This window comes from Prinia subflava, chromosome 5 (assembly GCF_021018805.1).
Source record: "Prinia subflava isolate CZ2003 ecotype Zambia chromosome 5, Cam_Psub_1.2, whole genome shotgun sequence".
Classification (NCBI taxonomy): domain Eukaryota; kingdom Metazoa; phylum Chordata; class Aves; order Passeriformes; family Cisticolidae; genus Prinia; species Prinia subflava.
Window position 1 is genome coordinate 7,067,193 of NC_086251.1, and position 27,458 is coordinate 7,094,650.

At 42.6% G+C, this 27,458-nt stretch overlaps 2 protein-coding genes across 6 annotated transcripts in view; one reads left to right on the forward strand and one right to left on the reverse strand.

The window, feature by feature from the left end:
- The window catches only part of MICAL2 (microtubule associated monooxygenase, calponin and LIM domain containing 2), a 116,982-nt gene that overhangs the window by 56,146 nt on the left and 33,378 nt on the right, over positions 1–27,458 (reverse strand). For 3 of the 5 annotated variants that reach the window (XM_063397912.1, XM_063397917.1, XM_063397914.1), the window contains 16 exons: positions 20,577–20,784; positions 19,840–19,956; positions 18,758–18,859; positions 16,821–16,976; positions 15,781–15,881; positions 13,929–14,186; positions 12,982–13,097; positions 11,802–11,928; positions 11,523–11,613; positions 11,282–11,429; positions 9,068–9,267; positions 8,486–8,598; positions 5,397–5,468; positions 4,695–4,844; positions 1,731–1,832; positions 1,001–1,129 (listed from right to left, as the gene is read on the reverse strand). In XM_063397912.1, coding sequence (XP_063253982.1) covers positions 1,001–1,129; positions 1,731–1,832; positions 4,695–4,844; positions 5,397–5,468; positions 8,486–8,598; positions 9,068–9,267; positions 11,282–11,429; positions 11,523–11,613; positions 11,802–11,928; positions 12,982–13,097; positions 13,929–14,186; positions 15,781–15,881; positions 16,821–16,976; positions 18,758–18,859; positions 19,840–19,956; positions 20,577–20,784 — 2,190 coding nt within the window. The remainder of the gene's footprint in view (positions 1–1,000; positions 1,130–1,730; positions 1,833–4,694; positions 4,845–5,396; positions 5,469–8,485; positions 8,599–9,067; positions 9,268–11,281; positions 11,430–11,522; positions 11,614–11,801; positions 11,929–12,981; positions 13,098–13,928; positions 14,187–15,780; positions 15,882–16,820; positions 16,977–18,757; positions 18,860–19,839; positions 19,957–20,576; positions 20,785–27,458) is intronic. The other 2 variants (XM_063397913.1, XM_063397916.1) reach the window with 2 other exon arrangements.
- DKK3 (dickkopf WNT signaling pathway inhibitor 3) overlaps positions 9,275–27,458 on the forward strand; it is a 115,976-nt gene continuing 97,792 nt past the window's right edge. Inside the window, exon 1 of the mRNA XM_063397922.1 lies at positions 9,275–9,280. The gene's annotated coding sequence lies outside the window, so the exon portion shown is untranslated. The remainder of the gene's footprint in view (positions 9,281–27,458) is intronic.

Below are 27,458 nucleotides of genomic sequence, written 5' to 3' on the forward strand. Positions count from 1 at the left end.
TCACAGAGTTGCCATATAATTAAAAGCCTCGTTCTCATATTCTAAAGGCCTTGGGTTTGGGTTTTATTCTTTCATTCTCTTTACAGAGTAACAATAGTTCTCCAAATCAAATGAACATCAGCCCCCAAATTTTTGGAAACCATGACTTAGCTTCAAACCTATCACATACTGTACCTCTAAGAACATAAAAAGTAAGAGGCAAATCCAGGCAAAGGGATTACTTAGAAACTGAGGGAATTAGGGGATTACTGCAGTGAGGCACCTGCTGAGCTTGCAGTGTCCTTGAAGGGCTGTGTCCCCTGTGTTTCCCTGGGGATTGGGAGCCAGGCTGTCATTGCAACACAGCCCATTAGCATCAGCCTCAGTACCAAGAACTGAGTATCTCTGACCCAAGTGTCATCTCCATTCAGAGTGTGGATATTTCCTCTCTGTAAGGTCTGCTGTTACAAAGAACTGGGTTCTAGCTACTCACACACAGAAGCAAGTTTAAAGTACAAATAATTAAACAAAAAATTATAAAATGTCTGTATTGGTAAATGCTTATACAATTCTAAGATGTGGTTAAAATAATCATCATTGTGCAGGTTTTCCCCTGCAGACCAGACAGATACTCTTATGAAAAGAAACAAATGCCACCCAAGAAAACTAACCAACTCCACAGCATCCAGTTTGCTTTATAATGTGAACTTTCTTCAGCGTGCCTGAGGTATCATCCAACAGCAGATCATTTAAAATAAGCAGCAATGCAAAATTTTCAGAAGCAAAGTAAAAACAAGTTAACCATTTGCTTTGTTCTTCAGCTTTTACCTGAGCCGTTTCTGATGACGACATTTCTCTTACCAACATGCACAACTAACAACAGTAAAAACAGAAAGTTTGATTTAAATGGGAATTACAACCTATACAACGGGTCTGTTGCCAGCACCTTCCATCCAAGCCATTTCAAAAGCAGCTTGAGTACAAGTTTGGGTTTTACATGAAAAATCTCTTAATAGAGTACCTGTTGAGAAGAAACAGCAGAGGAAGCTGAACCGACAGATGATGAAGCAGCAACAGCTGAATGATGAGGTGGAGGGCAAGAGGGAGTTGGGGGCTGAGAATGGGATAAGCCTTTAGTAGGTAGCTTATTCTGTGTAGAGCAGAAACAGGAGAGTTATCCAAGAGACAGTGACATCAACACAGGTTAAGTTCACAGTCATGCATCCAAAAAACCAGGAAGGTTAACAATGACAGTTCTACTCTTCTTGCTACCTCTGCACAGTAAGGCCCCAGCGAAATCATCACGGCATCTTCATGGTAAATGGTATTGTTGTACAATTTTTTTAATAGAAATATTCACAGTGGGCAGTAAGGTAAGATAGTGCTGGGAGAAAGCATAATGAGATCCAGGAAAAACCAGAGTGCACCAAGTACCACTCCTCACCAACTGATTAGAAATTGTGAGCCAGCAGTGTGTGCTTAAGCACAAGACATAGTTTATTTGAACACCTTTCTCTCCTGCTAAAGTACTCTGATTAGCTTTATAATTCAGATTGTTTTACCTGAATTAAACTATGCAATCATATTTAAATAACACTTTTTACTAGTTTCTAGTGGAATCCACATTACTTTTGAGATCCACACAGAATGAAAGGAAACTAAAACCAAAACCACAGCAAGTTTTTTCCCTTCACGATTTCTTATACATCTTCCAATTCAGCAGTTCTTCAGGTGCAAAACTTAAAATTCACCTTCGGAAACTCCATGTATCCAAACATTGAGGCGAGATGTGCTGCTTTCTCTTTAATGTTCTTTTTATGGAATTCCCTATTTGCTATGGTCTGAGCTCTTTTCTGCAGTGACAGCCAGGGAAGGACAGCCAAGAAAAGAAAGAGAGAGATTTCAGTTAAAACCACATCCATCAACAGAACATAGAAGTTTGTAGAAAGACTTCTTACTGTCTTAATACAACCTACAGTCAACAGAGAACAAGCCAGCAAAACCACAGTACACAGATTATCATAGGCAGTTAAGAGACAGGAAAGGAAAAGAAGTTGCTTGTCACCTGTTTCATTTTTTCCTCCAGGTGCTGAAGACGCTCAAGCACTCCAGAAAGTACAAATGCAGCAGAACAGGCAGATGCGAGATTTTCAGAGGTTTCTGACAGACTGGGCTGGGGATCTGCTTTGTGCACAGTCTTTGCTCTCCTGGCCATATGAGCAGAACCATTTAAAGACTGTTTGGGTTCCCTGACCTCGTGTTCACTCCTAGCTACCACCTGAAACTGGGAAACACTTGAAGTGAACAAAACTCTGCTCTCTGCACTACCATGCAGTATATGCAGCTTTTAAGGATGCTTCCGAAAGCGCGGCACAGTCATGCACATAACTCGAAACAAAATGTTTTCACATCACTCTTTGCACACTTCCTACTGCATTTCTGGTGCTTGTGCACATGCACTGAAATAAATCAGTCCCACACAACTTGTGCAGGGACTGAGTTCTTGTGAATAACCTCAGACAGCAGCAGTGCAGAACATCTGCTGGGGCTTACAGCAAAGGTTTTGGGTTGGGTTTTTTTAGCATCACATCTGCCTGAAACTAGGCTTATAATCAAACTATATTTATGAGGATTTCAACAGTAGTTCTGGCCATAGTTCAAGATCTAGGCTGACCCAAATCAGTATGTAATGTATTTCAGATTTAAGGCATTTTCTGAAGAGTTCAGAACACATCTCTGAATTTGAGTTTTCATACAAAATAGCTTCTGACCTGCAGATTTCCACATGCAATACAGATCTCATTTCACTGCAGAGTGCTCTTGAAGTGCCACTACAGGATGTTTACTTCAATTTAAAACTCAGATGTAAAGTGAATATCAACACTGTTTGAGATGAGATTGCTTTCAGTGAAAGTACTAAGAGAAAAATTCAGACTACATTGTCAAAAAATTTTTCCCCATACATGTGATGCTGCAAAAGAGCTTTCAGCAGAAATTCTTATCACAAGTTCTGCTTATAGAAATAAAACACCTGGGCATCAATATCAGCTTTTCAATGCTCAAGCTTTTATCTTAGACATTTTTGCCAGGTTTCTCTCTTAGCCTTATCACTACAGTAACCCAAAGCATCGAGCACATGCACAATTTTTCAGATACTGCTATAGTCTTCTCACATGTTAAATGTAGCTGTGTAATTACATTCATACAATTTGGAGCCTAGACATGGTAACACAGAAATCAGCACTTATGTCTCCAGGGTATTTCCAATTTCACAGAGTTTTCTGATCTGGTGAAGCAGGTGTAAAATATCCTTGAACTTCTAATGTGGTTTTCACAATTCTCAGCTAAATGTGTCAGTGAACTCTGCAGATTCCATCCAAATATTGCTTTGCATCTTGTGTAGTTCTGCAATAACAGCAAGCTCCCAGCAGTAAGAGAAAGGCTGTGCTTGCCAGGTGTTACCCACAGGAGCTTCCTACCTGCCTTTTTGGTTGAGGTGGAAAAAGGCTTGGATCCATAGGTTTAGCAAAGCGAGGATTAACAGGAGGGTCAGAGGAGAGCAGGGCTGGTCTATCTGTTAGCTCCTTGGAAAGCATTTTTAAAATTGCAAAGACAGAGCAAAGGAGGGAAAAAAAAAGGAAGACAGTAAATAGGATTCAAAGAATTTCTGAGGCAGAAAGAAATAAAAGCTGCTTTTAAAGACGCATTACTATGAAGCTTAACAACACATTTTGCAGATTTCTGTCACCCACCCATTTTATTAGCAACTTCTACCATCAAAGACATACTTCAAGTTGAACACATTCAGTACTTTTTAACAGAGTTTATGATCAGAGTAACTTCTTTCAGCATGGCCAAGGATATCTGTGGCCACTTACCATACACAGAAAGCTCAGGGCATTGACAAATGTAATAGCCAGGTAATGTGCAAACAACTTTGGTTCCAGGATAGAGAAAGTCACAGGACATCTATAAAGCCTACACTACTGAAGGACCTAAATATTTAAATAAACAAATGGATACAAGGACGAAGAATTGAGAAAGCCACTATCCTTGTCAAAACATCCACACCTTGCCCATTCTTCCTTCAGATCTTTTGGGTGACAGATCCAAACTCTGCTGATTCCAGCTATTTCTGGCTGAAGTGTGACTTGGAGCTTCTCCCCCTTACCCTGGCAGCATGGGATTGTTTCTGAAACACCTCTAGTCCCACTAACAACAAACCATGCTGTACGATGCTGTACGAGGCACAGACGTGTTCCACTCTGCCTAGTTTTGGAATGGCAATGGCAGCCAGACATATCTTGCCAAAGGTCAGGGCTCCTTTTGACACTGCCTAGATTTTCCATCCAGACAGGCTCCACAGGATATGCAGGGTCCTTTATTTGGAAAATATAGGCAACAACAGGCCTTCTGCAATACTGTATGCAGCCAGCTTAGCCTTCCAAATAGCACAAATTCTACAGGCTGACTTATATGAGATTTCTAGACACTGTAACACGTAACAATTAATTATAGCATTAGTCAATCTATATGAGTTGCATTTGTTTACCAAGTATTGAGGGAAATACTTTTAATTTGCATAAAGTATTACAAAAGACAACCCACTTCAAACACTTAACAGACCCCTGTCTTCCCATGCAAAGCTGCATCACCCTCCCAAGGACACTACAGTTTAATTTCAGAGGTGACTTTCATGTTCATCTGTGACCTACCTGTCTCCGCAGAATTGTATTTGAAGCGTTCTCTTCAAACTTGGCCAGCAGCTGAGTTGCCATTGATTTGACCTTGTTCTGGTTTATTCCTTCTCTGCCATCACTCTGTTCTTTCCCATTGTTGGCCCCCTGGCTTGGAAAGCCTGAAGACTGCAAGGAAACAACAAACTCTGTTTTTCTTAGGTTTCCTACAACACTCATGAAGGGAGAGGAGGAGAGAGATAACATCCTTATCGGCAAAGGGTGAAAGGAAATACAGCCTGCAGTATACTAAAGTGACATGTTTAGCATGCAAAAGTCACCAATACGTATTTTCTTGAGTCCCAGAGTACAGTAAAAGGGAACATTAATCAGTGCTGCTGTTCATAAAGCAGAGTCACAAAGGTGACTTAATCAGAGGGGCTAGAAACCAAGCTCAGTGCAAACTCTTCAAACAAAAAATTGTCTAAATAGCTGAAAAAGCCCCGATACCTTAAATGTTCTAGTGTCAGAACAAAAACTAGTGCAATTTACTTAATGCTCTACTCCCTATCGAATGATTGAAATTAATTTAGCTCTTCTTCAGCGCATGCCACAGTAAATTTGAGGGTTTTTTCTTGCCAAGCTCCAAAGGCCAAACCTTGGCCCCACAAGTTCCACAGCTTCCTCAGCTCTGGTGCCCATCAGGGAGCTGGACACGGGTGGCCACCCCTGAACACCAACCTGCTCAAAGACACCAAAGAGTCCTTTCCGACGCCTCTTGTTAGTCTCATTTTCTTCTGTTTTCCCTTCAGCCTGAAAGGGCAAAGCCAAAACAAGTTCCATGGGTTACTGCAGCAGTTCCCAAGTTCACACCAGCAGTTCCTCCCAGAATAACAAGTTCCATCCCCAGGCAGGTACGGTCTGGTCCACGCTCAGGCACACAGAGGGGAGCAGTGGCAGCATCAGGGGCTCTCCCTGCCCCGCCAGAACCCCCAGCTCAGCAGGATTGCTCCTGGTGCAGCTAACAGGGCAGTAAAAGCTGTCCCACAGTCCCTGACTGGGAGCTCTCACTGGACTCCAGGGTGTGAGAACACAGGCCCTGCAACTTGGGTGTTTACCTTCCCTTCCCCTCTTTCAGTACTGAGGAGTTTATAATTCATAAAGCACTAACACACCCTTGAAAAAAAGGTTTTGCAGCGTGAGTTATTCTGTGAATTTTCTTCTAGACTGCACTGTTTTCCAGAGATGTAACAAAATGCAGAAACCCCTCACTCTTTCACTGTAACCCCCAAATCTCTCTTAACCCATCTGTCTGCAGATCATGAATTCATGGAGCAGTCATACTTCCTTTTTTGAGCAATTACTGGCTTAGAGGTCTGTCTCCCTCACAGGGTTCACCTCCTTGACTCTGGCTGAACATTACAATACTTAAGCAACTAAACTGCTCCTTTTGTGCTTGAGCCACGCACACATTTCTTTATTCTACTCAACTAGAGATCACACAAATCAGTAATATTTCATACTCAGTCTGCACAAGCTTGAAAAGTAGTCAATACTTGGAATTTTTTATCACTTCTTATAACATTCAGTCGCAAAGATTTGATCCAGTGATAATTTATGAACAATGAACTTCATTCCACCTATTTGCATTTGCCCATGCTGTAACTTGGTGCCTGCTCAGTCAACTTCACTCCAAAAAGGAATAAAGAGAGAAAGATCAAAGAATGCAGGCTTCCTTTTTACATATAGACTGTTTGTAATAAATCATTATGTAGCAAAGATGAGTAATCCCAAACTTGTGGGCAAACACCAAAAGAACCAATGACAATATTTCAATTACTTTGTCTCCTTTGCTACATTGTCTTTCAAGCAGCAGCTCAGTAAAGCTCAGCTCTGCACTACCCACAGTCATCTGTCTGCCCAGAGAGGGTGAACACAGACCAGAACAATGTATTCTGTATAATAGCCTGGGCCACATAAAAGCAGATTTTGCTTGAGTGAATGGAGCAAGCAAGATGCTACCTTTCAGAAATCTGACATAAAGGACTCTCATTAACATGCTGACAAAGAAGTGAAAGACAAAGCAATTTAATTGCCCAGCAAGACTCCAAAAGGGCTGCGCCCTGCATTGTGTAAACACCTCCTTTCATTTATTAGTCTGGAGCACAGGAAATCTCAGTTCCTCTCCAGCCGGGCTGACACTCAGAGGAGAATGGAAAACATGATCCAGCTCAGCACAGGCTGCCAGAACGGCCACAGCAGCCCCAGGCCCCGCTTCCTGGCCTCTCACAGCCTGTGCCCAGATAAGGATCCCTCCTCCAGGCCAAGCCCAGGACAAACCACACGCCATGGGAAGTTCAGTGAGCAACACTCTGCTCTCCTAAAGCCTGGACAGAACATCTGATATATACACACCTGGATAATGCTCAGCACCAGTTTTTGCAGAGGAAAGAACCATGAAACTGAAGTCACAGCCAAACCCTGGACTCAAGCAGTTGCTTTCCAAGGAGCTTCATTTCCCAGCCAGTTTCAGCTGGCTATGGCACTCCCAAGTACCCTAGCCCAGGCACCCTAACCCACCTTCCCTGGTTTCACAGCCCATCCGTGCCAGAGCTGCAAAACCTTGCACAAAATGCCTTGTTTCCCTGGCTGATTTGGGAAATAACACTTCCACTTCTCATTTCCAACGAGCCCTCATAGTGCGAAACCAGAGGGGCCTTCAGGCAAATCACCTCGTGCTTTCATGTACTGCCAGGAACTCCAGCTCCTGCTATGACAGAAGGCTTATTTCATGACAGGAGCTTAATCAGAGGCTCTGTGGCTCAGTAATGGAAAGCCTTCCCCACTGCTGAAAGTCTATTTACTTCTGCAAACAACTCATTGAGAAACAACACTGTGGCCATGATAAAGGTTTTTCTTCTAAATAAGTCACCCACAAGAAAAAGCAAAGTTTATTCTGCCTGTTTAGTTTCTCACTGCTTGGCTACCTGGGAACCATGTCACTTAGTTTTGTGTACATGTGGGTGGCAGGAAAATGTTATTTCCTAACAAGGATATTTGTAGTTACTGGACAATTGACTGTCCACAGATTTTAAAAAATTTTGTGTTTGCAGATCAAAAATATTCAAGACAAAACTCAGCGCAGGAAGCATTTGGAAATTCTGGAGCAATTCTTCAGGTGAAAAAAATTAGAAATCACATTTCTACAAGACAAGAGAGCAACAAATTTAAAAAGCAGTATATTAAAAGACTGAGAAATGCAGTACATGTGTACACTCAGGCCTCTGCAAAGCTTCAAGGCCCTGTAGTCCTCAATCACAGCACGTACAGGCATGGATTTTTTAATAACACAGGCACATAACAGGGCCTGTCAGTAAGTTTTCATTAGTAAGTGACCAAGAGAGAAAAGTACATGGGCATGACTAAGAGATTGTTATCCCAGAGCTGCTGATCAACCTGCCCACTGTTTGTCACCATTGCAGGTTTCTTCTGTAAGAGCTGGAAAGCTTCCCTTCAGAACCCTGACAGCATCCAAACTGTGCAAATCTCTGCTGTTTTCAAAAAGCAGCACTCCCCCCCAACAAACAGTCTAGCACAGCACTGATTGTTCAAACTGGTATATAATATAGAACATAATATAATATATAATAGAATGGCTGTGTATTTAACTCCAGGAATACAGAGCTACAGGATTCTTTTTCTTACAGGTAGAAATAGGTCAGAAAATTATAGCAGTGTATATATAAACCTCTTATTTCTGAGCCTGAAAGTTTCTTTTCATCTTTTCGGGAAGAAAGGATTCATAGGGCAAGTCTTGTTTCACCACTTACCTTTGGTACTCGTTTTCTGGGTAAAGTTAAATTGATATAATTATTAAAGATGAAATTCGATGATTTTGGTGAATCAAGTTCATTATTTTCTCCATTTTGCTTCTCAGCAGCATCTGTTGAAAAAAACAACTGCTTAGAATACTTACTTAGATTTGTTTTTAAATTATTCTGACTAAACCAAGGCTTTCCAGTTGAGTGCTGGAGGCAATTATATATACGAAACACAGGGAAATAGAAGTAAATACATACAATGTAGTGTGGCTTTTCAAAAAAAAAGAAAAAGACAAGCATGAATGTGCTGTGTGCAGTCATCCCTACCAGGGAATCACATCAGTAATTTGATGCATGACCTTCACGATGTCAAGCAGCAGTTATCCAGCTGCTCCCACTCCCTGAAACCACCAAGGACGCACAAAAGCTCGCTCTCCAACCAAGCTTTTCCCCCTCCCCTGTGTTAAGCCCGAGGTAACTCTTGCAGAATGGCAAGAGGGAAGGGCTCAGCTGGGAAAAGGCCCTTGGCTCAGAAGCAGTGCTCCTCAGCAGCCCGGACCACGCGCTGGCGCCGCCCCGGGCGCGCCTCACCTACTGCGCGCAGAGGGGTGCCCCGGAACAGCTCGTAGAACTTGGACAGGTACAGCACCATGCTCAGCTTGTCGGGCTCCTCAGCCGAGCCCAGCTCCTTGCCCGTGGTCACCGGGGGGATCCCGAACTCCTGCTCAGCCACGTCAAAGGCCAGCTGGTTGTTCCTCACCACGTCCTCCTCGTTCAGGGCGTCGAAGTCGCTGCGGGGACAGCACAGAGCATGGCATCGCTCGCTGCTCCCTCCGGGAACAGCAGCACCAGGAGCGAGGGCACAGAGTCTCACTGGGACAAAGCTAGAGTCCACACGCTGCCAAAGGGAAGAGCCTCACACAAACCCCCTTACTGCAAACACTGGCTTTGCCAGAAATGTAACTTAAACGCTTTTTCACTGAACCGGACCTTGATGTAGTCCCACAAAAAAAGATCCTCTCATTTATGGAGAGATACAATTCTTCCTCAGAAGTGGTAAGAAACCTTTTCCTTCTGCAAACCTTTTCTTCATCCATTAGCAACAGATTACGTAGGTTCAATTAGCTCTATAAAGCCAGGAGGAATAAATTTAGGACAGCATTCTATGGAAGTAGCATGTTATATGTGCGCATACACATGCACAGGCACTACCTTTCCTTTTTTAAGGTGTTACACACAGAGATTGAACAGGGACCTCCTGGTCAAGGTCATAACTGAATTTAGCAGTGCACTGAATAAGTACATCACACATCTGGAACTCTGTTATCCACTCTCTAATCCATTTTCTATGGGACCTATTCTAAGACTCTGATCTCTTGAACGGCTTCCAAACTTCATGATTAAAATAAACATGTGAATAAATTACAAAGCTCCAGGCAGGGTAGTTTCTTTCTCCTCACAGTGGAATGTGAGTTTTTGAATCCCTGAAGAGTTTCTCCTCTCCTCTAACCCACCCACTGCCCATTTCTGGAGCTGGGGGCTGTCACTGGCAGCCACCTCTCCTGCCTGCCTGGCTTTCATCTGGCCAAGTCCTTCCGCAGGCTCATTGAATACAGAAAGCCAGCAAGATCCAAACACAGTGTTAATTGAACAGCAGGAGGTCTGTTAGTTCAGGAAGATAAATGTATTGCCGTTGTAGAGAGCAGTGCAGAGAACATGATTTCCACAGGCAGCAAAGATTACTTTGCTTTCTGCACCCTCTTCCCTAAAAACATCCTTAACTCTAAGTGTTCTAAACTAACCCAAGGCAAAAAAAAAAAAAAAAAAATCCTATTCTTAAAATCTCACCTCTTCCTCTGGCAAAACTGTACAAGCAAGCACCCTAGCTACCGCTCCTATTTTTCCCAATTTATTACACCTCTTAAAAAAGCTCAGTCATTCATTTCATTCATCCATAATAAAGGAAGGTTGACAGTAATTCACGTGTGACTCCTAAGGCTCTGGAGGAAGACAAGAGGATGCATCCACTGCATTTTGGAAATCGGTGAGAAAAGAGAGAGTCCCCTCACTGACTGCACCCAGCAGTGCCAGCAATTGCCATTTCCTGACACCTGTTACACACTGACCCTCTCACATCTAACTATGGGACATTACAAAATATTCAGATGCGTGAAGTTGGGTCATGCAGCACTAGGACCCCAGAAACTGTGCCAAAAGGGGAATGCTGGCTTACTCTCAACCCCTGGGGCAGTTAATTTTCAAGGCCTAGCCCTTTCTGTGCCCACGTGAAAGGGCTCTGTGCTCTCCTGGACAGAGTTGTGCAAAACCTCCACATTTCCAATATTTCCCTACTTGACTGTCACAGCAACCAGTACAACACATGGAGGATGGCTCATTCCAGGCTCACCCAGCATTTCTGTGACTCAGGACCATGCTTCATGGCTGTGGTTTCAAACAGACACTAAAACCTGTCTCCAGGGATCAGGGAACACAGCTCTACGCATTCCCTCAGAACTGCAAATTTTGTTTTAAATAGACACATGACTCCCACAAACACGATAAATCATATGGTTCAAAGCCTTCCCAGCTCTTTGAAAGCACATATATTCATTTTAAATGGCATGCAAAGTTATACAGGAGAAACAAAGCAAACCCAACCCCACCCTGTCCAACCCCAAACCTGGCCATGGTGTGCCCTTCTTGCAGAAGGAGCCACGGAAGGGGACTGCAGAGTGTCAGTTCTGGCTGGTCTCACTCTGCCCTTTGACAATGCCTCCCCCGAGGAGCTCCACAGATGTCACTTACATGAGGTCAGGCCTGAAGCGATGGATGATGGCACACAGAGCAAGGCCACTCTTCCAAGAGGTGGTCAGGTCAGTGACATTAACGTTTCGGTATCCCTCCGTCTGCTTTTGGCACCACGTCAAAAGCTTGTTAGGCCGAATATCTGACTCTGCAGAAACAGGAGAGCAAACACTGCAGTCAGCTTTTGCACGCTCAGAAGGCCACAAATGTCAAGCCACAGCAAACAGGAGATGCCACTCACCTTGCCTTGTGAGGTTCACTGATCTTCTAATGGAGCTCACTCTTTCAAGAGGACACTGCTGTAGCTCATTGGTAACATATAACTGTCTCACCTACAAGGATAAGCAGTTACCAGCAGAACATCAGACAAAAACCCAGCTTTGTTTCCAGGTTAACTTTATCAGCAGCTGGTTCTAAATTAAGGAGACTCGTGGAGATTTTGTTTACACACTTCTTGCAGTTCTATTTACCCTTGACAAAAAAAGAACTGATTTCACAAGCAAGTCTTTTAAGTACCGACCTGGTGAGGTCGAACACAGCTCGAGTTCAAGTTTGGATATCTTGTTCCTGGGTCAATGGTGTACTGGTCAAAGTTCTTATTAATGTTTTCAGGGGTTGTCTGAGGCAAGAGTCGATAAATGCTCTCTCTTGAAGAGGAAAAAGATGCAAGAGTTATGTATTAAAATAAATATTTATTATATCAAGAGATTGGAGATTTTTGCAGCTGCCTAAACCTTATTTTGGCTCTGCCAGGACAAGCGTTACAGACTAAGTGCATAATGCACCCATCCCATTTCCTATCCCCACTCAACAGAAGGATGCCAGACAGAAGAAGAACAAGATGGACATTTAGAGCCTTTGCCTATATTTTCCTGAGCCAGGAAGTGAGCAACAAAAAGAAGGCAAAAAACCGGGTTACATCATCCAGTCATCTGGTTTTGCTTTAACATCTACTCAAGGAGTAACTTCTTTACCACATAACAGCACTAAATCCTGTCATCCTGCAATTCCTATAACCACCGCAGCTTTTTTTACTCTGCTGTTCAATTTTCCATTTGGGACTAGGCCGTGTTTGAGTCATCCCACAGGCTTCTATCTTAAAACTTATCAAAGTGCTGCAGTTAGTAAAGCTGCTGCTTGCATTCCCACAACCATGACCCTTTTCCCATTACATATCTGCCCCAAAACTGCCTGGGCAGCTGCAGCAGAGCAGGGTGGCTGCCAGCAGGACCTAAGTCAGCAACTTCAACTATCAGACCATGGTGACACCAGGTCTGCTGCTGTACTCAGCAACAGATCTTCTTGTTCCAGTCAAAAAAAAAGCTTCTGGTGCAGCATTATAACAATTCTCCTTTGCCACATATTTATCAGCCTGAAGAGAGCACCACTAAGCAAAACTCCAGAGTTAAAACCACAGAGACCAACTCTGAAAGCTGTTAGTGTTGAAGAACTTATTTAGACTACTTTCAGGTTATTTTTTGAAATGATAAAAAGCCAGGTGTTGAGACGGCTGGAGGTTTGTGTTTTTCTATACAAGGTCTCTTTGGTTTATTTCTTTAAGGATCACACTTAAGCGACATAAATCGGTGATTTAAACCCTAATAATATTTCTCCTGATAGCTTTCTGAAATCCACTGCCTCCTAGCACTGCTGTGGCTCTTCAGAACACTGGAAATGCTGGGGACCAAGGCAGCACTCACCGTTCAGCCAGGATCTCCAACGGGGGCTTCCCCTGCGCCCAGCTCCGCACCATCCACGCCGTGTCAAAGGCAGCCAAGAAGCCTCTTGCACAGCCAGTACCCATCGGCCAGAAGGGCTGCAACAAACATCCACCCTTCAATTCCTTGTGTTTCTTAAGTTCTTACTACAAAAGTGACTTTCACTGCGAATTTGGAGTCTAGGGTTTCATGCTGTCTTGGAAAAATAGCCCAGAAAGAGTCAAAATGGAACACAGGCAACACTTGCAGGATTTAAATGTGTCTCTCCTTTAAGTCTTAGGTAGGGGAAAAAAAGATTACTTTTCTCAGTTTTTTCTTTTTTTTAACTTCTATATTTAAAAACTAATTTATTAGCCTCAAAGGTAAAGGCTGAGAAAAAAAGAAGACTCAAGAATTACTCACAGAAAAAAAAAGAAGAAAAAATGATGCCCTTCTCACCTCCTAAATTTGTTTTGCACCATTCTTTTCAAATGCCTCAGGCTGTCAGCATGAGGTTTTTTTTAAAAAAAAGCTGCAGCATACACTTTTCACTTCAGAAACCAAAAAAAAAAAAAAAAGGGAACATACTAAGGCAAAGAGGCTGCAATAATAATTTGGATCAAGTTTTTGTCTATGATGGAATTCAGTAAAATTATGCCATGCACCCAAGATGAGGACACAGAGCTCACAGTTTTCAGACAGGAACACAACTTGCATAAAGCAAAATGGGATCTCAGCCAGAGGCTGCCAGCCAAGCATTAGCTATGACAAACTATGGCATAAAATGAGAAAAGAAACAAAGGGAAAAAAAGTCTATTCCAAAGAAGGTACCACTGTGTCAGGACATGTAAAAGAGGCCATTTTATACTGGAGGGTGAATTGAATGTTTGGATTAAGGAAATAAAATAAAAAACCTGAAAACACTACTTGGAAGGCATTCCAAGATATACCTCAAGCAAACTGTCTCCAACAAGTGCCACGAGGAGCTGATGTCTGTGCCTCTCTCTCACCAGCGCAGCATTTTCAGATGCATACATGGAGGTAAAATCAAACATTGCTACATCTGGCTGGCCATAGTGATTAATTGCAAAATCCAAGGAAGGCAGCTGGTAGTTGGTTGCAAAGTCAGCAGCTTCTCTGGCGTAGGACAGCAAATTGCTCTGGTTCACGTTTTCCCCACAGAGCAGCAGCTCGGTGTCAATGGAATCCTGCAAGGAGAGAGGGATGTGGGATGAGAGACTCCAATATCCTCTCTGAACTGGAACACTGCAGTCTCACAGCAGGACTGGGAGCCACACACCTCACAGCAACAAGAAACAAGTGACACTTACCATCTCCTCCAAAAAGCCAATGCACAAACACAGGTACTGCCCCAAACAGAAACTCTCCTTGCCCACACTGAACAAGCAGCTTTGTTTGCAACAGAAAATTATAGCTCCTCCCAGTCCCTTGGTTATGTGATGCTTTGAGAACATTTCTCCCTTCACATCAAAAGATGCTATCCACATCACTGCAGTGCTTTTCTGCACACGTGCACCCCACACCTGAAGCCACAGGAGAGCTGCAACGTGTGGGGCTCAGCCTCAAGGTTGGACTGGGCACCTCAGTTCAAACCTGGATCCAAGCAGCTTTTCTGTTGTTCATTTTTGGGCTGGGTTTTTTTTTTTTGGCCAGAGTGGTGAAGGACCTTGCCTTTACAGGTCATCCTGCTTAAAGGCAGTGCTTATTAATAAGACAGGTTCTATTTCCAGCCTAATCGTGGATGAGACCCCTAATCACAGATGATACCACAGAACCGCTATTAGCCCAGTTGTTCCAGACAGACTGGGGAGGTGGTGGTTTTTTTTTTTCCACTTAGAGCTGAGTAGGTCAGGAAAACAGCTCTGATGAGCCACAGCTGCTGCTCCTCTGCTCCAAACTCCTCACAGATGCCCTGGGACTGTCCCACGTACAAACACCATCCCCACAACCTCAACCAGCCACTCCTCCCAGGGGATTCTGCCCTTCCTCACTCCCACCCTGGTCAGTCATGGACAGCAGCTCTGCCCTGGGAGCCCTGGGCTTCCAAAAGGGCAGGGAATCATGGCTCTGAGCTAAGTGGTCCCATCAGAAAGCCAAGAGCACTTCTGACAGTTCCCCACAAGTACTTCCTTCAGGAAATTACACTTGGCTGCTTTGGCACTGTCTTACTTTGTAAGAAAAATTGACCTCCCTTGGGTTTCCAGGAAGGGGAATTTCAGTGATGCCATAATACTTTTTAGAAACAAAAGACAATAAAACCTATATTTTACAGAAAAAAAAAAAAAAAAAAAGACAAAAATACCTCAAAATCCCAAGTACCCCTGAAAGGTCAGGCTATCACGTTTATAGCCTTCTTCTATCATGTTTCACCCACTTTAGAGAATTTGCAATTTAGCCTAGGGTAGGTTTTTATGCTTCCTTATTTGCCTGATAAAACTGGACATAGCTGTGCTAAGTTCACCTCTCAATAACTGAGGTTTTTATTTTCTGCTGTGATGATCCCACCACGTATTTCCAAGGTGAGACAAGATCCCATTTCAGCCACTTTCAAAACTGATTAATTTAGGAAGTATTGTTTTCAGTTCTCTAGAGAAACTTTGAGCTGACTGAAGGGAAAAGCAAATTCTAAAAACGTCAGAGTAAGATCCAAGTGACCTGAGCTTGAATGAAGCGTTGAAGTCTATAAACACCTTCTTTAACATGTAGCAACGTTTATGCAGATGTTCACACTTACTCTGTGCCAAGTAAGTAAAACAGAGTTTAACCAGCATTTTTACATACGTTAATAATCACTCCTTTGTCCAGAAGACTCTGCTTTTTTGCTGTCATGACAAAATAATGCGTGCTGTCTTTGTAGTAAACAATATTCTCCAGGTCAATCCCTGAAAAGAGAGACACATCTGTCACCAAGCCTGTGTCATTTACTAACAACGCGGGATTGATCCCGGCAGGTGCCTTTCCTTCTTGGGATGCATTCACTCTCCCAGCCGGGATGAAGGATTAGTGGGCAAAATGCTATGAAACAAAACAAGAGAGGAGACTGGTCCCACCCAACAGGAGTTTTTCTCAGCACAGTTTAAAGTTATTCAGAATTCTTCCAGGGAACAGCCAGTTAACTACAGCATTAACAGTTCCTGAGGTAGAACAGGGTGCCAAGAGAACAAAGTGTTTTTCGGGTTGCTAGGGCTCTGGCATTGGGTCTGACCAGGGGGTTTGGTTTCATTTACAGTAATAATTAAAAAAAAAAAAATCAGCTGTAAATCAAGAATAGAACTGATTGTACTGACAGTGAATGCAACTATTCTGAAGCGCCTTTCCATTAAGATGTGTTTCACAGTTTATATTTTTAGTAATTAGGGCAGATTTTAGTTCTTCTCAGTTTATCAGCTCCACACATCAAAATGCAAGAATAAACTCCTCCCAGAAGGGCAGAGACTTCTTCAAAGGGTTTAAGCTGTTCAGCATGTGAACGGATAGAAACCAAACAAATCATGTCTTAAGGGAAAATCTCTGGGCCCTGAAAATGCTCTTCCAAATTTGTTCAACATAGCAGACATTTTTGCAGTTGAGAAAAATTTAAACACTAAAACAAGCCATGATGTGGCAACACCCAAGCTAAAAAACTATCCCACTGTACCATAAATGGCCATCTCAATCTGCAAGCTTCTGACATCAACAACACTTTATCACTTGGATTTTTTTTGTACACATTATTTAAAACTGATGTTACCAGTAACAAGAGGGTGGCCTGGTGGCCTGGCACACAGAGTTCCCCTGCTGCCTCTTGTATCTGGTAGTGGAACAAATGAGGATGCACCCACCCGTTTCCTCTTTCAGGTCCTGGAAGAATTTCTGGTTGAAGATGAAAGCAACCCCACTGATTTCTTCTACTTTGGCTTCTGCAGTTGTATTTCTGTTTATAAAATTGGCAGTGATTGCAATAGCCAGCTTTCCACGAAATTCCTTCCTCCTGAAGCCTGGAGAGCAAAGACAGGAATTAAAACCACTGCAAATTTCAGACTGGACTTTCAGGGAGGGTCAGCTCAAGGCAGCTCAGTATCTTTCCTACACTTCATCAAACAACATGGCATCTGTAGATTCACCACAACTCCAACACTCCCTTGAGTGTGAAGAGTCTTTTCTCCCCATTTTCAGCTGCAAGACTGGAGCTGCACTGCACTGAAGATAAAGTCTCATTAAAAAATGGTTGGGTGGGAAAGAAGTTAAGGAAAAATGATAAAAGAAAAACATGGAAAAATTTTTCGATGTGTCTGGAAATAGAACAGTTCAATTTCATTGGAGGGAGACATTTTAACATGCTAAACAGCAAGTTAGGTATTTGTTATATAGGTGGTAAGCAGCTCAGGAAAAAAGATACAAGAGATCAGCAGTCAAAAGCAGCAGAGAAGGATGTGAAAAATAGAAACCTCTGTAGCAGTGCTTAGGTGCACACACCTACCAGCTAATAAGACTTTTCACAGGTATTTGTGATTGAAAAATATTCAGTGGCTTAACTGTTATAACTCCAAGGTGAGACCAACTGAGGAGCTCCTTGCTTCAGTTTTGCTTCCACTTTTCACAGAAAAAAGCCCTCTAAGCCATGATCTTGCAATCACACATTAAAGCTTTTCCATCTTTATGTTTCCCTTATCCGTAATTAAATTATGAAGTGGGACAGAGGATCCTTAGAGAATCTTTAGCCCTCTGTAGATGACTTCAGAGAATATCTTAGTTTACAACAAGAAATAGTTTATGAATTTTTGTTGCTATGCTTCTCGATATGCTCTCATTATCTCCCTGGGACAGATTTGATATGACAATACCAGCTTCTGTACACATCTTCAGTGCACCAATCACTCCCCTAGATCCTGGTATGATGATAAACATTAACCTCTCAACAGACTCTGAAGCTTTTGCTGGTACCTGACTATTTAAACGGTCTTTTATGGACAACAATGTAGGGAAATTTCCAGTACAGCATTATAAAGAATTAACTGTAAGCACATTCTGGTTGGCAGATAAAAGAATAAGCAGACAAACTATGAAGCTAATTAAAAAAAAGGAAAAAGTGTACTTAGAGAACAGAAATTAGCATGGATATAATGAGAGTTAAAAGGGAAATACACAATTAAGTAACAGGTGTGTTCCTGTGATGCAGGAGCAGCTTATCCAGTGTGTCTCTAAGAAACACAGCTCAGATGGTCTGAATTCTCAGCAGCAGCTCAGATCAGGAAACATTCACCCCTCTCCTCCCACACACCTTGGAGCTGTTTATTATCTTTTGCTGTTGTTTCTAAAGGAACTTCTTCTGAAGCTGGGTCTCATTTACAAAGAAGCAATGCCTCTGTTGCCCTCATTAAATACCTGGCAATCACATTTTGGTCATGAGTTCAAGCACACCAGGCAAATTCACAGCACAACAGCACAGGCTATGCAATTCCTGACGTGTGTCTTGTCAGCCTCCTTCAAGTTAAATCATCATATAATTACTTAACCTGAAGCAAGCCCAAAGGCACCACAATGCACTCTGTGGGCAGTGCAGATACACAGAGCTCAGCAGCAGTAATGACATTAAGTGTCTTTTATTTTGAGGTATGACTTAACAACAAAACCAGAAGGTACCACATAAAATAACAGCTTTCACACAGACTTCCATGGATTGAAAGGTAACCTGCTGCTTTGTGTTCTCCTCTGAGTTTCAGATCTCTCAAGGTTCCCTAAAGACCACTAAGAAGGCTAATAACACACATTCACCCACCTTCCAATGTGTTCCTGCGGCCATCTGCACCAATGATAACATCAAATTCATACTCTGACAAAGGGTGATCCATGGGGAGAAACTCAGCCCTCCAACCTGTCTCTGGAAACACAAATAATATTTATCAATTCTTCAACAGAGAAGTGATTTCAGAGTCTGAGGAAAGGGCACTGAGATAAAGGGTGCACTTCTCATTCTCTGGATCACCTAATGCAGTAACTCCCTCTCACAGCCACACCACAAGAAGATGCTCAAGCACTTGATTATCACAGAAATAACTCCACAGCCACCTTACCAGGGCAGCATATACATGTGGTTACAACAAGGAAGGACTAGCTACTAAAAGAAGAAAAATAGCATTCCATCATCAATGCTTTTAATTGTCTACTAAGTAGAAATTAAGCATACTCACAAAGCTAAATTTAATCTTTTTATGAAGCTGATTTTGTGTTTGTACTGTCCGTATTTTAAAATTTTGTATTTTAACACTTAAACCAATATACCTGTTCTACTGTCACTATATGACCCTTTGAAGAGATACTATGGTGTTTTAATTAAAGTAAAATTTTAAAATATTTTAGTGGTACTACATCCTAAATATGAATATTTTTGAAAACAGAAAATTAGAAATCTTTTCCTATTGTTAAAAAAACTTGCATAAGAATGCTGATAAGACTTTGTGTGCCAACGGGAGTTGGATCAAATGTGAACACAAAACAAGGCCCTGGGCACTGAATCAATCCTCAATATTTATATTATCAATCAAAATCTGTTTTTGCAAGAAGATCCCGAGAAGCCACACCAGACTCCCTACAAAGCCTCAAACACATGCCAGAAGGCATAGTGCAAAACCTCAGCTTCTCAGGCAGGGTTGTATTTTAAAGATTTATCAGTGCTCTGTCACACGGATACTTATCATGCCTGTAACTGCACAGAGCAAGAATAAGAAGGACACTGCCTGAATAAGAAGGGCAAAAAACTCTATTTCTTCAAAAAGAGTTTGACTGCCTTCTACGACTTCATGTAACACCTGGCACAAAATGAAGTTGCTGTGAACAGAACTGGTTTATGATAAACAATACTTTGGTTTTCTTGATCTTCAGGAGGCTCCAGGACTTTCACGAATTCCAGGTTCACGTGAATCTCAACTCCCAGGATAAGTGCAACTTTGAAGAGGATGAGCTGAAGCTGCCGAATACCTGTGGGGAGCAAGTGACAAGGATGTGTTTGGTAAGTGAGCAACCCCAGCTGCCACCAGCCTGCTAGAGAACTGAAACTCAATGTTAACACAAGTGTGTATCATTTCTGTTTCTCATACTGTGATGAATGCAAACATAGCAACCACCACAGGATGTTGTTCTCTTCCGCCTCCTTTTCCTGTTGCAGCACAAGCTTGTTGGTAAAACTTATTTCAGCTGAGTTTCTTAGAATGCTTTTGTAGAGGTTTGCCTCTTAATGATATTTAAAGAATCTGCTAACCAGCTTGTTTCAGAATACAAAATTTTACAGCGTATTTCCCTGTAAAATAGCTCACTCTGCTATCTGTGTCTACCTTCAATATACTGGAATAAATGTCAATATTCTTCACACCTCACAATAAAAAGCTGTTGTTTGACCATATCAGACTAACAAAAAAAAATCTGCTCCATAAGACTGTAACTTGTTCTACTGCTACTTTGCTAAACTGAGACCCCTTTTTTTTTTTCCTCTCTGTGTGCACACATGCACTTGCACATGGTTAAGGCAGATGAACCTTCTGCCAAACCAAGAATGCCTCCACCCTTGTGGTAACCTTGTGCCCATGCCCTCAGGTACTTACTGATGTGATCAATAGATCCTGCACAGAACTTCCCATAAAATTTCTTCGCTCCCAGCCCCCGGAGGTCGTGGATGGTGAAGGGCCAGAGATGCAGCACATTGTTCCTTGAGAAAGTGTCCCGCTTCTCCACGACGACAACCTTGGCTCCCAGGAAGGCAAGTTCTATGGCAGTCCGCAGGCCACAGGGGCCACCTCCAATAATTAAACACTGGCAGAGAAAAGGAGGAGTGTCACACAGGGTTTTGTTCTACTCCCACACAGTTTCCAACCTACTCTGTTGGTGTGACTTGAATTACAACTGGACTTGCACTACTGAGAGCAAAAACAAGTAATTTATTTAAATCAACAAAAAGGAAAATTTCTTTTTGTGTGGTGTTGAGCCTGTTTAAAAAAGAGGATAAGCTGTGCCTAATGCAGACACAAAAGTGCCCGATGAAGAGAAGTAAGAGAAAAAACAGCAAAAAGTCAAACATATTTGAGCATCTGCTTGCACATTTCTAACCCCCATTCAGCATTTCCCAAGTGCTTGCAGTAAACAGCCTTACAGTTGTGTAAAAGGGAGGGGAAAGGAAGTAAGTGATCTTGGTGTAGGCTTTTTTTATTTTAAAGAGGAAATGGGTGTACATTTACTAGATTTGTTGGACAAACCCACGATAAGCCAAGTAGCCTTACGGTATTTGCTACTGTCTTTCAAGCAAGGGTGGGTGTAACAGCTTGGTTCACCTACTGGCATAAAGCAGGACATGCCAAGGGAACTCAGCAGATTTGTCCTGGGCCAGGGAACTCATCCTGTCCTATTCCATTTCATCCAGTGCTAAACATCCTCACTTTCAGGACAATCACGTCTTACGAGCTCAAACCTAAGTTTGGGCATCCTTGAAGAACTGCTTCCGAAACAATTACAGAGGATTCCTGCCCAAATTTTAGTTGACAGCTGTAATTTTTCACAGACTAACAGGCAAAGGATTTCCAGAAAGCCAACTAATTAAACCCCAAGCATATCTAATGCTTACATTTCCTTGAGTGATTACTAGAAACTGATTAGAAACAGCCCTATAGCTGGACAATGCTGCTGTTCTATACCTCCTACGAACCCCCTCCACCCCTCCAACCCCTCCAGATTTCACACAACCCATGGCATGAGTTCCAGCTCTGCCCTGGCCGGAGCAGGGAGAGCTGAGATGGGTCTGGGAGGTCGGGAGAGCTCCAGCACAGCTGAGCTGGGCCGTGCTGCAGACCCAAGGCCGTGGTGTCAGGGGCCAGACGTGCTCCTGTGTGTCCTGCATGCAGAGCCAGACGCCCACTGCAGCTCCAGAGCAAGCCCAGGCTCTATCTGCAGGCTCGCCGGATTCTGGTCTGCTTCCCATTACACTGCCGTTTCAGAAAATAGAGTCATTTGTTTATTTTGGTTTGGTCATCATTTGTTTTCAGATTTAACAACTTAAGCAAAAAGTATCTGGTGTTGACTTTCGTCCAACCCAAATCACAGAAGTGCAAAAATGTCTTTTTTCAATTTAATGAATAATTCTAATAAATTCCCATTGAAAGAAGAACTCCTGTGAGCTGCTTTGGCTTTCCTTTAGGCAAGTGTTTTGTTAACCAGAGATATTGAAGTTAGGCTGTTGCCTTAGCCACTTGGCTTTGTTCCTCTATAAAGAACGTATTTAATTCACAATTTCAGAAGAACACTCCTCACTGCTTGATGGATAGTAAAAAAAACAAAAAAAATCAACAGATGTAACAGTATAAAGGAACAAAATAGAGGGCATATGTTGCCCAACTGAGGAGGATCTCTGGTGGATCTGGGTCAGACTTTTTGCACACGCTTCTTGTGATTAACATGGGAACTCTGAGCTCTGACAAGTGAGTGACTCAACTGAGCCTTCACAGCTTCCAGTCACGTTGAACAGGCAGCTAGAAACATTTTACAAATAAAGCCCATACATGGTCTGATAAGGTGAGGCTGCTTTTCGCTTACAAACTGTATTATATATAAATAACTGCAACTTTAAAGAAAATAAAAAGAAACAGCAGTCTTTGGAGATTTAGTCATAGTGGACTCTGCCAAGTAACAAAACCCACACAGAAAACTCTTCGTTCCTCCTGGTGCTTTGCAACACACCATGTTAGCATTTTAAGGAGGACTCTGCCCTCTCCCCTCCTCCTATCACATTGACAAAGTATCTTCATAATTGCCTAGAGACACCATGAAAAATGGCTGTATGTTTGCCACTATCCATGGTTACCTCCAGAAACACGTTTATCTACATCACAGAGCTGTTTGTTCTTTGATTTACTGAGGACGCTTCCTGCTGGTGTAGAACTTACTCTCGGCATTTCTTCGTCTAATTTTGAAACTTCTGGGGTCAAAATCAGCACAAAACTCTTGCAAAAGTAATTCTTACTACATTTGCATTCCTGTCTTTATTAAGTAAGGGCAGGGCCCATGCCACTCCCCAGTGGTCTGCTTGCCAACAGAGTCCCAGAAGAAACCCTCCTGCAGCCAGCCTAGAACAAACTTTGAATGGCATCCTATTTTCCCCTCCTGTTATCCCAGTCTGCCGGCTCACTAGGGCCTGCTTTTGGAACTAATTTGCTGCAATCCAACACAGATCATGACAGCCGGCATCACACAAGGGAGTCTCAAACAATCAATCCTGAATGAACAAATGCCAATGGCTTCTTGACATCCACATCACCATTCACACATCAACTGCCTTTTAACAGTGCCAGATCCTCCCCTGCAAAGCTAAAGGGCAACTTGACTTTTCAAAGCATCTCCTACAAATTATTCCAAGTGTCAGTCGCTGAAAAACAGACAAAGAGCTTTTGCATATTTCTTGCTCAAGCTGGAAATGAAAGGAAAAAGTCTTGTATAGTCTTATGAAAGAATAAGATCATGACCAGACTTCTGTGGCCTGCCTGAAGAATCAGTATCATGTTGGATGTTACATCTTGTTTTACTACTGAGAGCACACCATGTTAGTGTAAGATAATACTGAGAGAAGACATTTTTCTTGGTGAAAACCTCTTAGTATAAATGGCTGATCTTCTGCCTGCAGATGTACATGAATATTTTCTGTCAGAAAAGAAGCTCCATTGAATTTATTATGTTCCTCAAGAACAGCACCTACGTTAAAGTAAAATTACAGAAAGAATATGGGTTACAAAATTCCCACTGAATGAGACTAATGCAAGTTTCCAGGCCAGTAACAGTTGCCTAGTGACTAACTTAGGACTATTCCAGTTTAAATTCATACTTAATAAGTAAAGCATGGACATTTTTGCACTTCACAATGAAACACTAATAAGCCCACGCATATTTTATAAAAGTTGTTTATTCAAGTTGCTGAGTAAATACTCTGTTTCTATGATACTGTTAAAAAGTATTGTACTATTCCCAAAAAGATAATTGTTTCTGTGTAAACCTTGTCCCACACTACAACCAAGCACAATACACAATGCATTATTTATCTTCAGACTGAAATAGAGCAGAACTTCATGGATTTCTTCCTTCTATGAATAAAATGATGAATCAGAAATTTTCATTTGTATTTTCTAATATAAACACACACACCATTTGGTAAGTCTCTTAAACTTGACTCCACTCAAGGGTCCATCTGACCGTAAGAGATGCTACTTTCTCTCTCTGAGTATGTTTAGGGATGGTAGTGCCTTGAAAATCTCCAGGAAATATTCCGAGTGCCGAGCTAAACGGCAGCACAGGTCACCTCTCCAATAGCACAGTGTCTGCTGTGTCAGGCACAGGATTTTCAATGATCTCCTGTACATAATGTCCAAATACAGGACTCAAAAATAGGAGGAGAGGAAAGGGAGAGGGATACAATGTAGAGGCCTCTTGCAATCTTTCCTTTCTCTCCACTATTAAATCAGCAGCCTGTGAATTCAGGCACCTGCATCCCATTCTGGAAAAACCATATGCAGGTAAAAAAGCTGAACACCACCACTATGGTGTTCAACAAAAAAACCCCAAACAACCAACAAACAAAAAAATCCCCACAACAACAACTCCACCTCAAAGTAACACTCCACAACAGCCCAGTCACAAAAATCTCATCCACAGTAACTGAAAGGCTGAATCTACTCACTGACCTTGAAAAAAGTTAGCAAAGCATTAGCCCTCAGCATTGACATGCTCAAGGAACTGGTAGTAGCACGGGAGTGGAGGATGCACCAAAGAGCATCTCTTGGCACAGCTGAGAGCAGATAAATCCTGTTGTAGCCCAGTGCATTATCCCACTGTTGTCATCCCACTCTAAACCCCTCACTCCTCTCCTGCCCAAGGTACCCAAACATTAAATTCATCCTGGAAAATAAAGGGGTGATAAATGGTGATCCGCTCCCTGTATGTCCTTGGGATGAAGACAGAAGCTTCAGTCACTCCAGGAATCCTGGATTTCCTCACTTCTGCCTTTCAGTTGTCTTGCAGGTGAAAAAGAGGAGATTATTTTTAGCCTCCAGCTCCACAACAGCTGGACAGACACAGGCTCACCCTTCGTTGTCCTATGGCACGCCAAGCCAGAAGCACCACTGCCAGGTTTTCAGCAGAAATACACAAACATACTGGTGAAAAAACCAGCAACACCCATTGCCCTGGTTACTGAACTGCCTTCAGCCACACCATCAACTCCAAGTCGACCTGCAGGCATAGATGATGCTCCCAGAAAGGAGCAGCAAGGGGTGGCTTTCCCCAGAAGGCTCAAAGGCCCCTGATCCTCACGACCACAGGTGTCCCCAGCAGCTGTGGGCCTCCCCACCCAGCGACAGGAGGCTCTGCCTGTAGGACACAGAGGGACAGTGCCTGGCTTTCCCATGGCAAACACTCATTTCCACAGTCAGCAGACCCGGGACTGTGAGACCAGACAATTTCCACACCGGCCCAGGCCTCTGTGCAACAGCCAAAGCGACAGGGGCGCACCAAGGACTCATCTGGCTGATTCCAGAGGGTCACATCCTACACGATTTGGACAAGTGTTTGTTGGTGATAGGGCTTAATGTGCTGCAACACGAGACAGGCACGAAACAACACATTTTCTGGAACAGCAGGGACCGTTCCCCTGGCAAGGCTCCAGAGAAAAACAGCTGCATAAGCAGCTAAGGCAGACGGCCACCAGAAGCTTTCTCCACCACGATGCTTTTCAGCCTATCCCCTTCACTAGATATCAAACTGCTCCTGGCAAAAATAGGACTGCTCAGAGGGACATTCCCGACTTGCTGACTTTACAGTTCATCTCCCATTTGCAGCCTCAGATTTTATCGCATAAATTCACTGACAGCCACCGGATACGACACTGCAGCCAAATGCACCCTGAACCCACTGAATAATCAATTTAAAGTTTGAAACATCATCATGGACGACACTGAAAAAATGAAAATCTAAATGCCACTTCAGACAACACTAAAAACGTCACAGGCTGAAGTTTTACTTTTAATAAAAATTAATTCGTCCAACTTCCACCCCAAGAAAGGGAGGGAGAAGGCCTAGGAGCTAATTAAACTTGACTACAAAGATTACATAATCTTTAAAAGGGTATTTTTCTCTGTTGTACTATTTTGTGAGCTCCTTATAGAATTAGTAAGGTTTAAAAATGTGGCATTTGACAAAAATAATATTCACTTACATGTATTTCAATGAGAGATCCAAATTCTGCAGAGGGTTATGTGGAAACTGCTTAAATACACCACAGACAGGTCCAAAAATCTACCTTAAAATATTACTAAGACTAGCTGGATCTTGCTGAACGGGCATTTTTGGAGAGTGAACACTTGGGGAAGTTCAGAGGCACCTGAGAACAGTGAGGCTCACACACCCCTCATTGCAATGAAGCCCTGCATCAATGCATGAATTCAGTGCCTCACTACGAGTCCACCTCTGCTTTAAATCCCTCCAGCATTTTACCCTTTGTACCCCCAGCTCAGCACCTCAGACATGTGCAGTTTTGGCCTCTCCCAGACTAGTGACTGGCATAAATGGAGTCACAGCTTTATTTTTTTTATCCCTTCAACGACTGTACCATGGATCTGAGGCCACCTAACACAGGGTGACTTTGGCCACAGCTCTTTCCCCAGCACCGTGCCCTGCAGCTGCTGCACTCGCAGCTGGACGCAGCACAATCCAGGGATCAGAGGATCTATCTTTACTGCCCTCCTGCTATACTGACTCAAAATGCCAGAAGTGAAACATTAGTACATTTATTGCATTCATCCGGCTCATCTTTACTGGGATTTTTTTCTCTTTTTTGGAAGATAAGCTTCTGCATGGAAAAAAGCATGTGCCTTCATGCATGCATGCCTTCATTTTTCCTGGATGTATTTGGACACACTTGTCCATCCATCCTCTGTGTCACATGGATATATGTACTAATATTAGACCTGTTTATTAAAAAAAATACCCTTTCCATAGTTTGAAATTAAAACAATGGTATGGAAGACGTCTGAAACTCATATTCTGCTATGCCACACATTAAAGAGGGGCTGTGTGCACTGAGGGTGTTGGAAAGTCAAGAGTGCCTTCCATGATGCATCAGAGCTGTCAGGTGTTTGGAACTTTTCTGAAGAGCTGTCTCAAGTGGCATTTGTTGCATTTAAATCTGGTGACTTGATCTCGGATCTATTAGAACAATTTGCAAAAATACTGCTTCAAAAAATTACAATTGACAGTGATAATACAGCAAAGTATGCCTGAAAACTTTGTCTCCCTTTAGCAGTTACAGTTATCCAAAAAACCTAGACATTACTAACAAAAAAATGTTACACTGATTTCAGTAAACACATCCACCAGAAACCAGGCAAGTGCTTTAATCCAAAAATCTCCTCAAATAAAGCACAAGATAAGCCCTCCAATATCTTTTGGAATTAAGT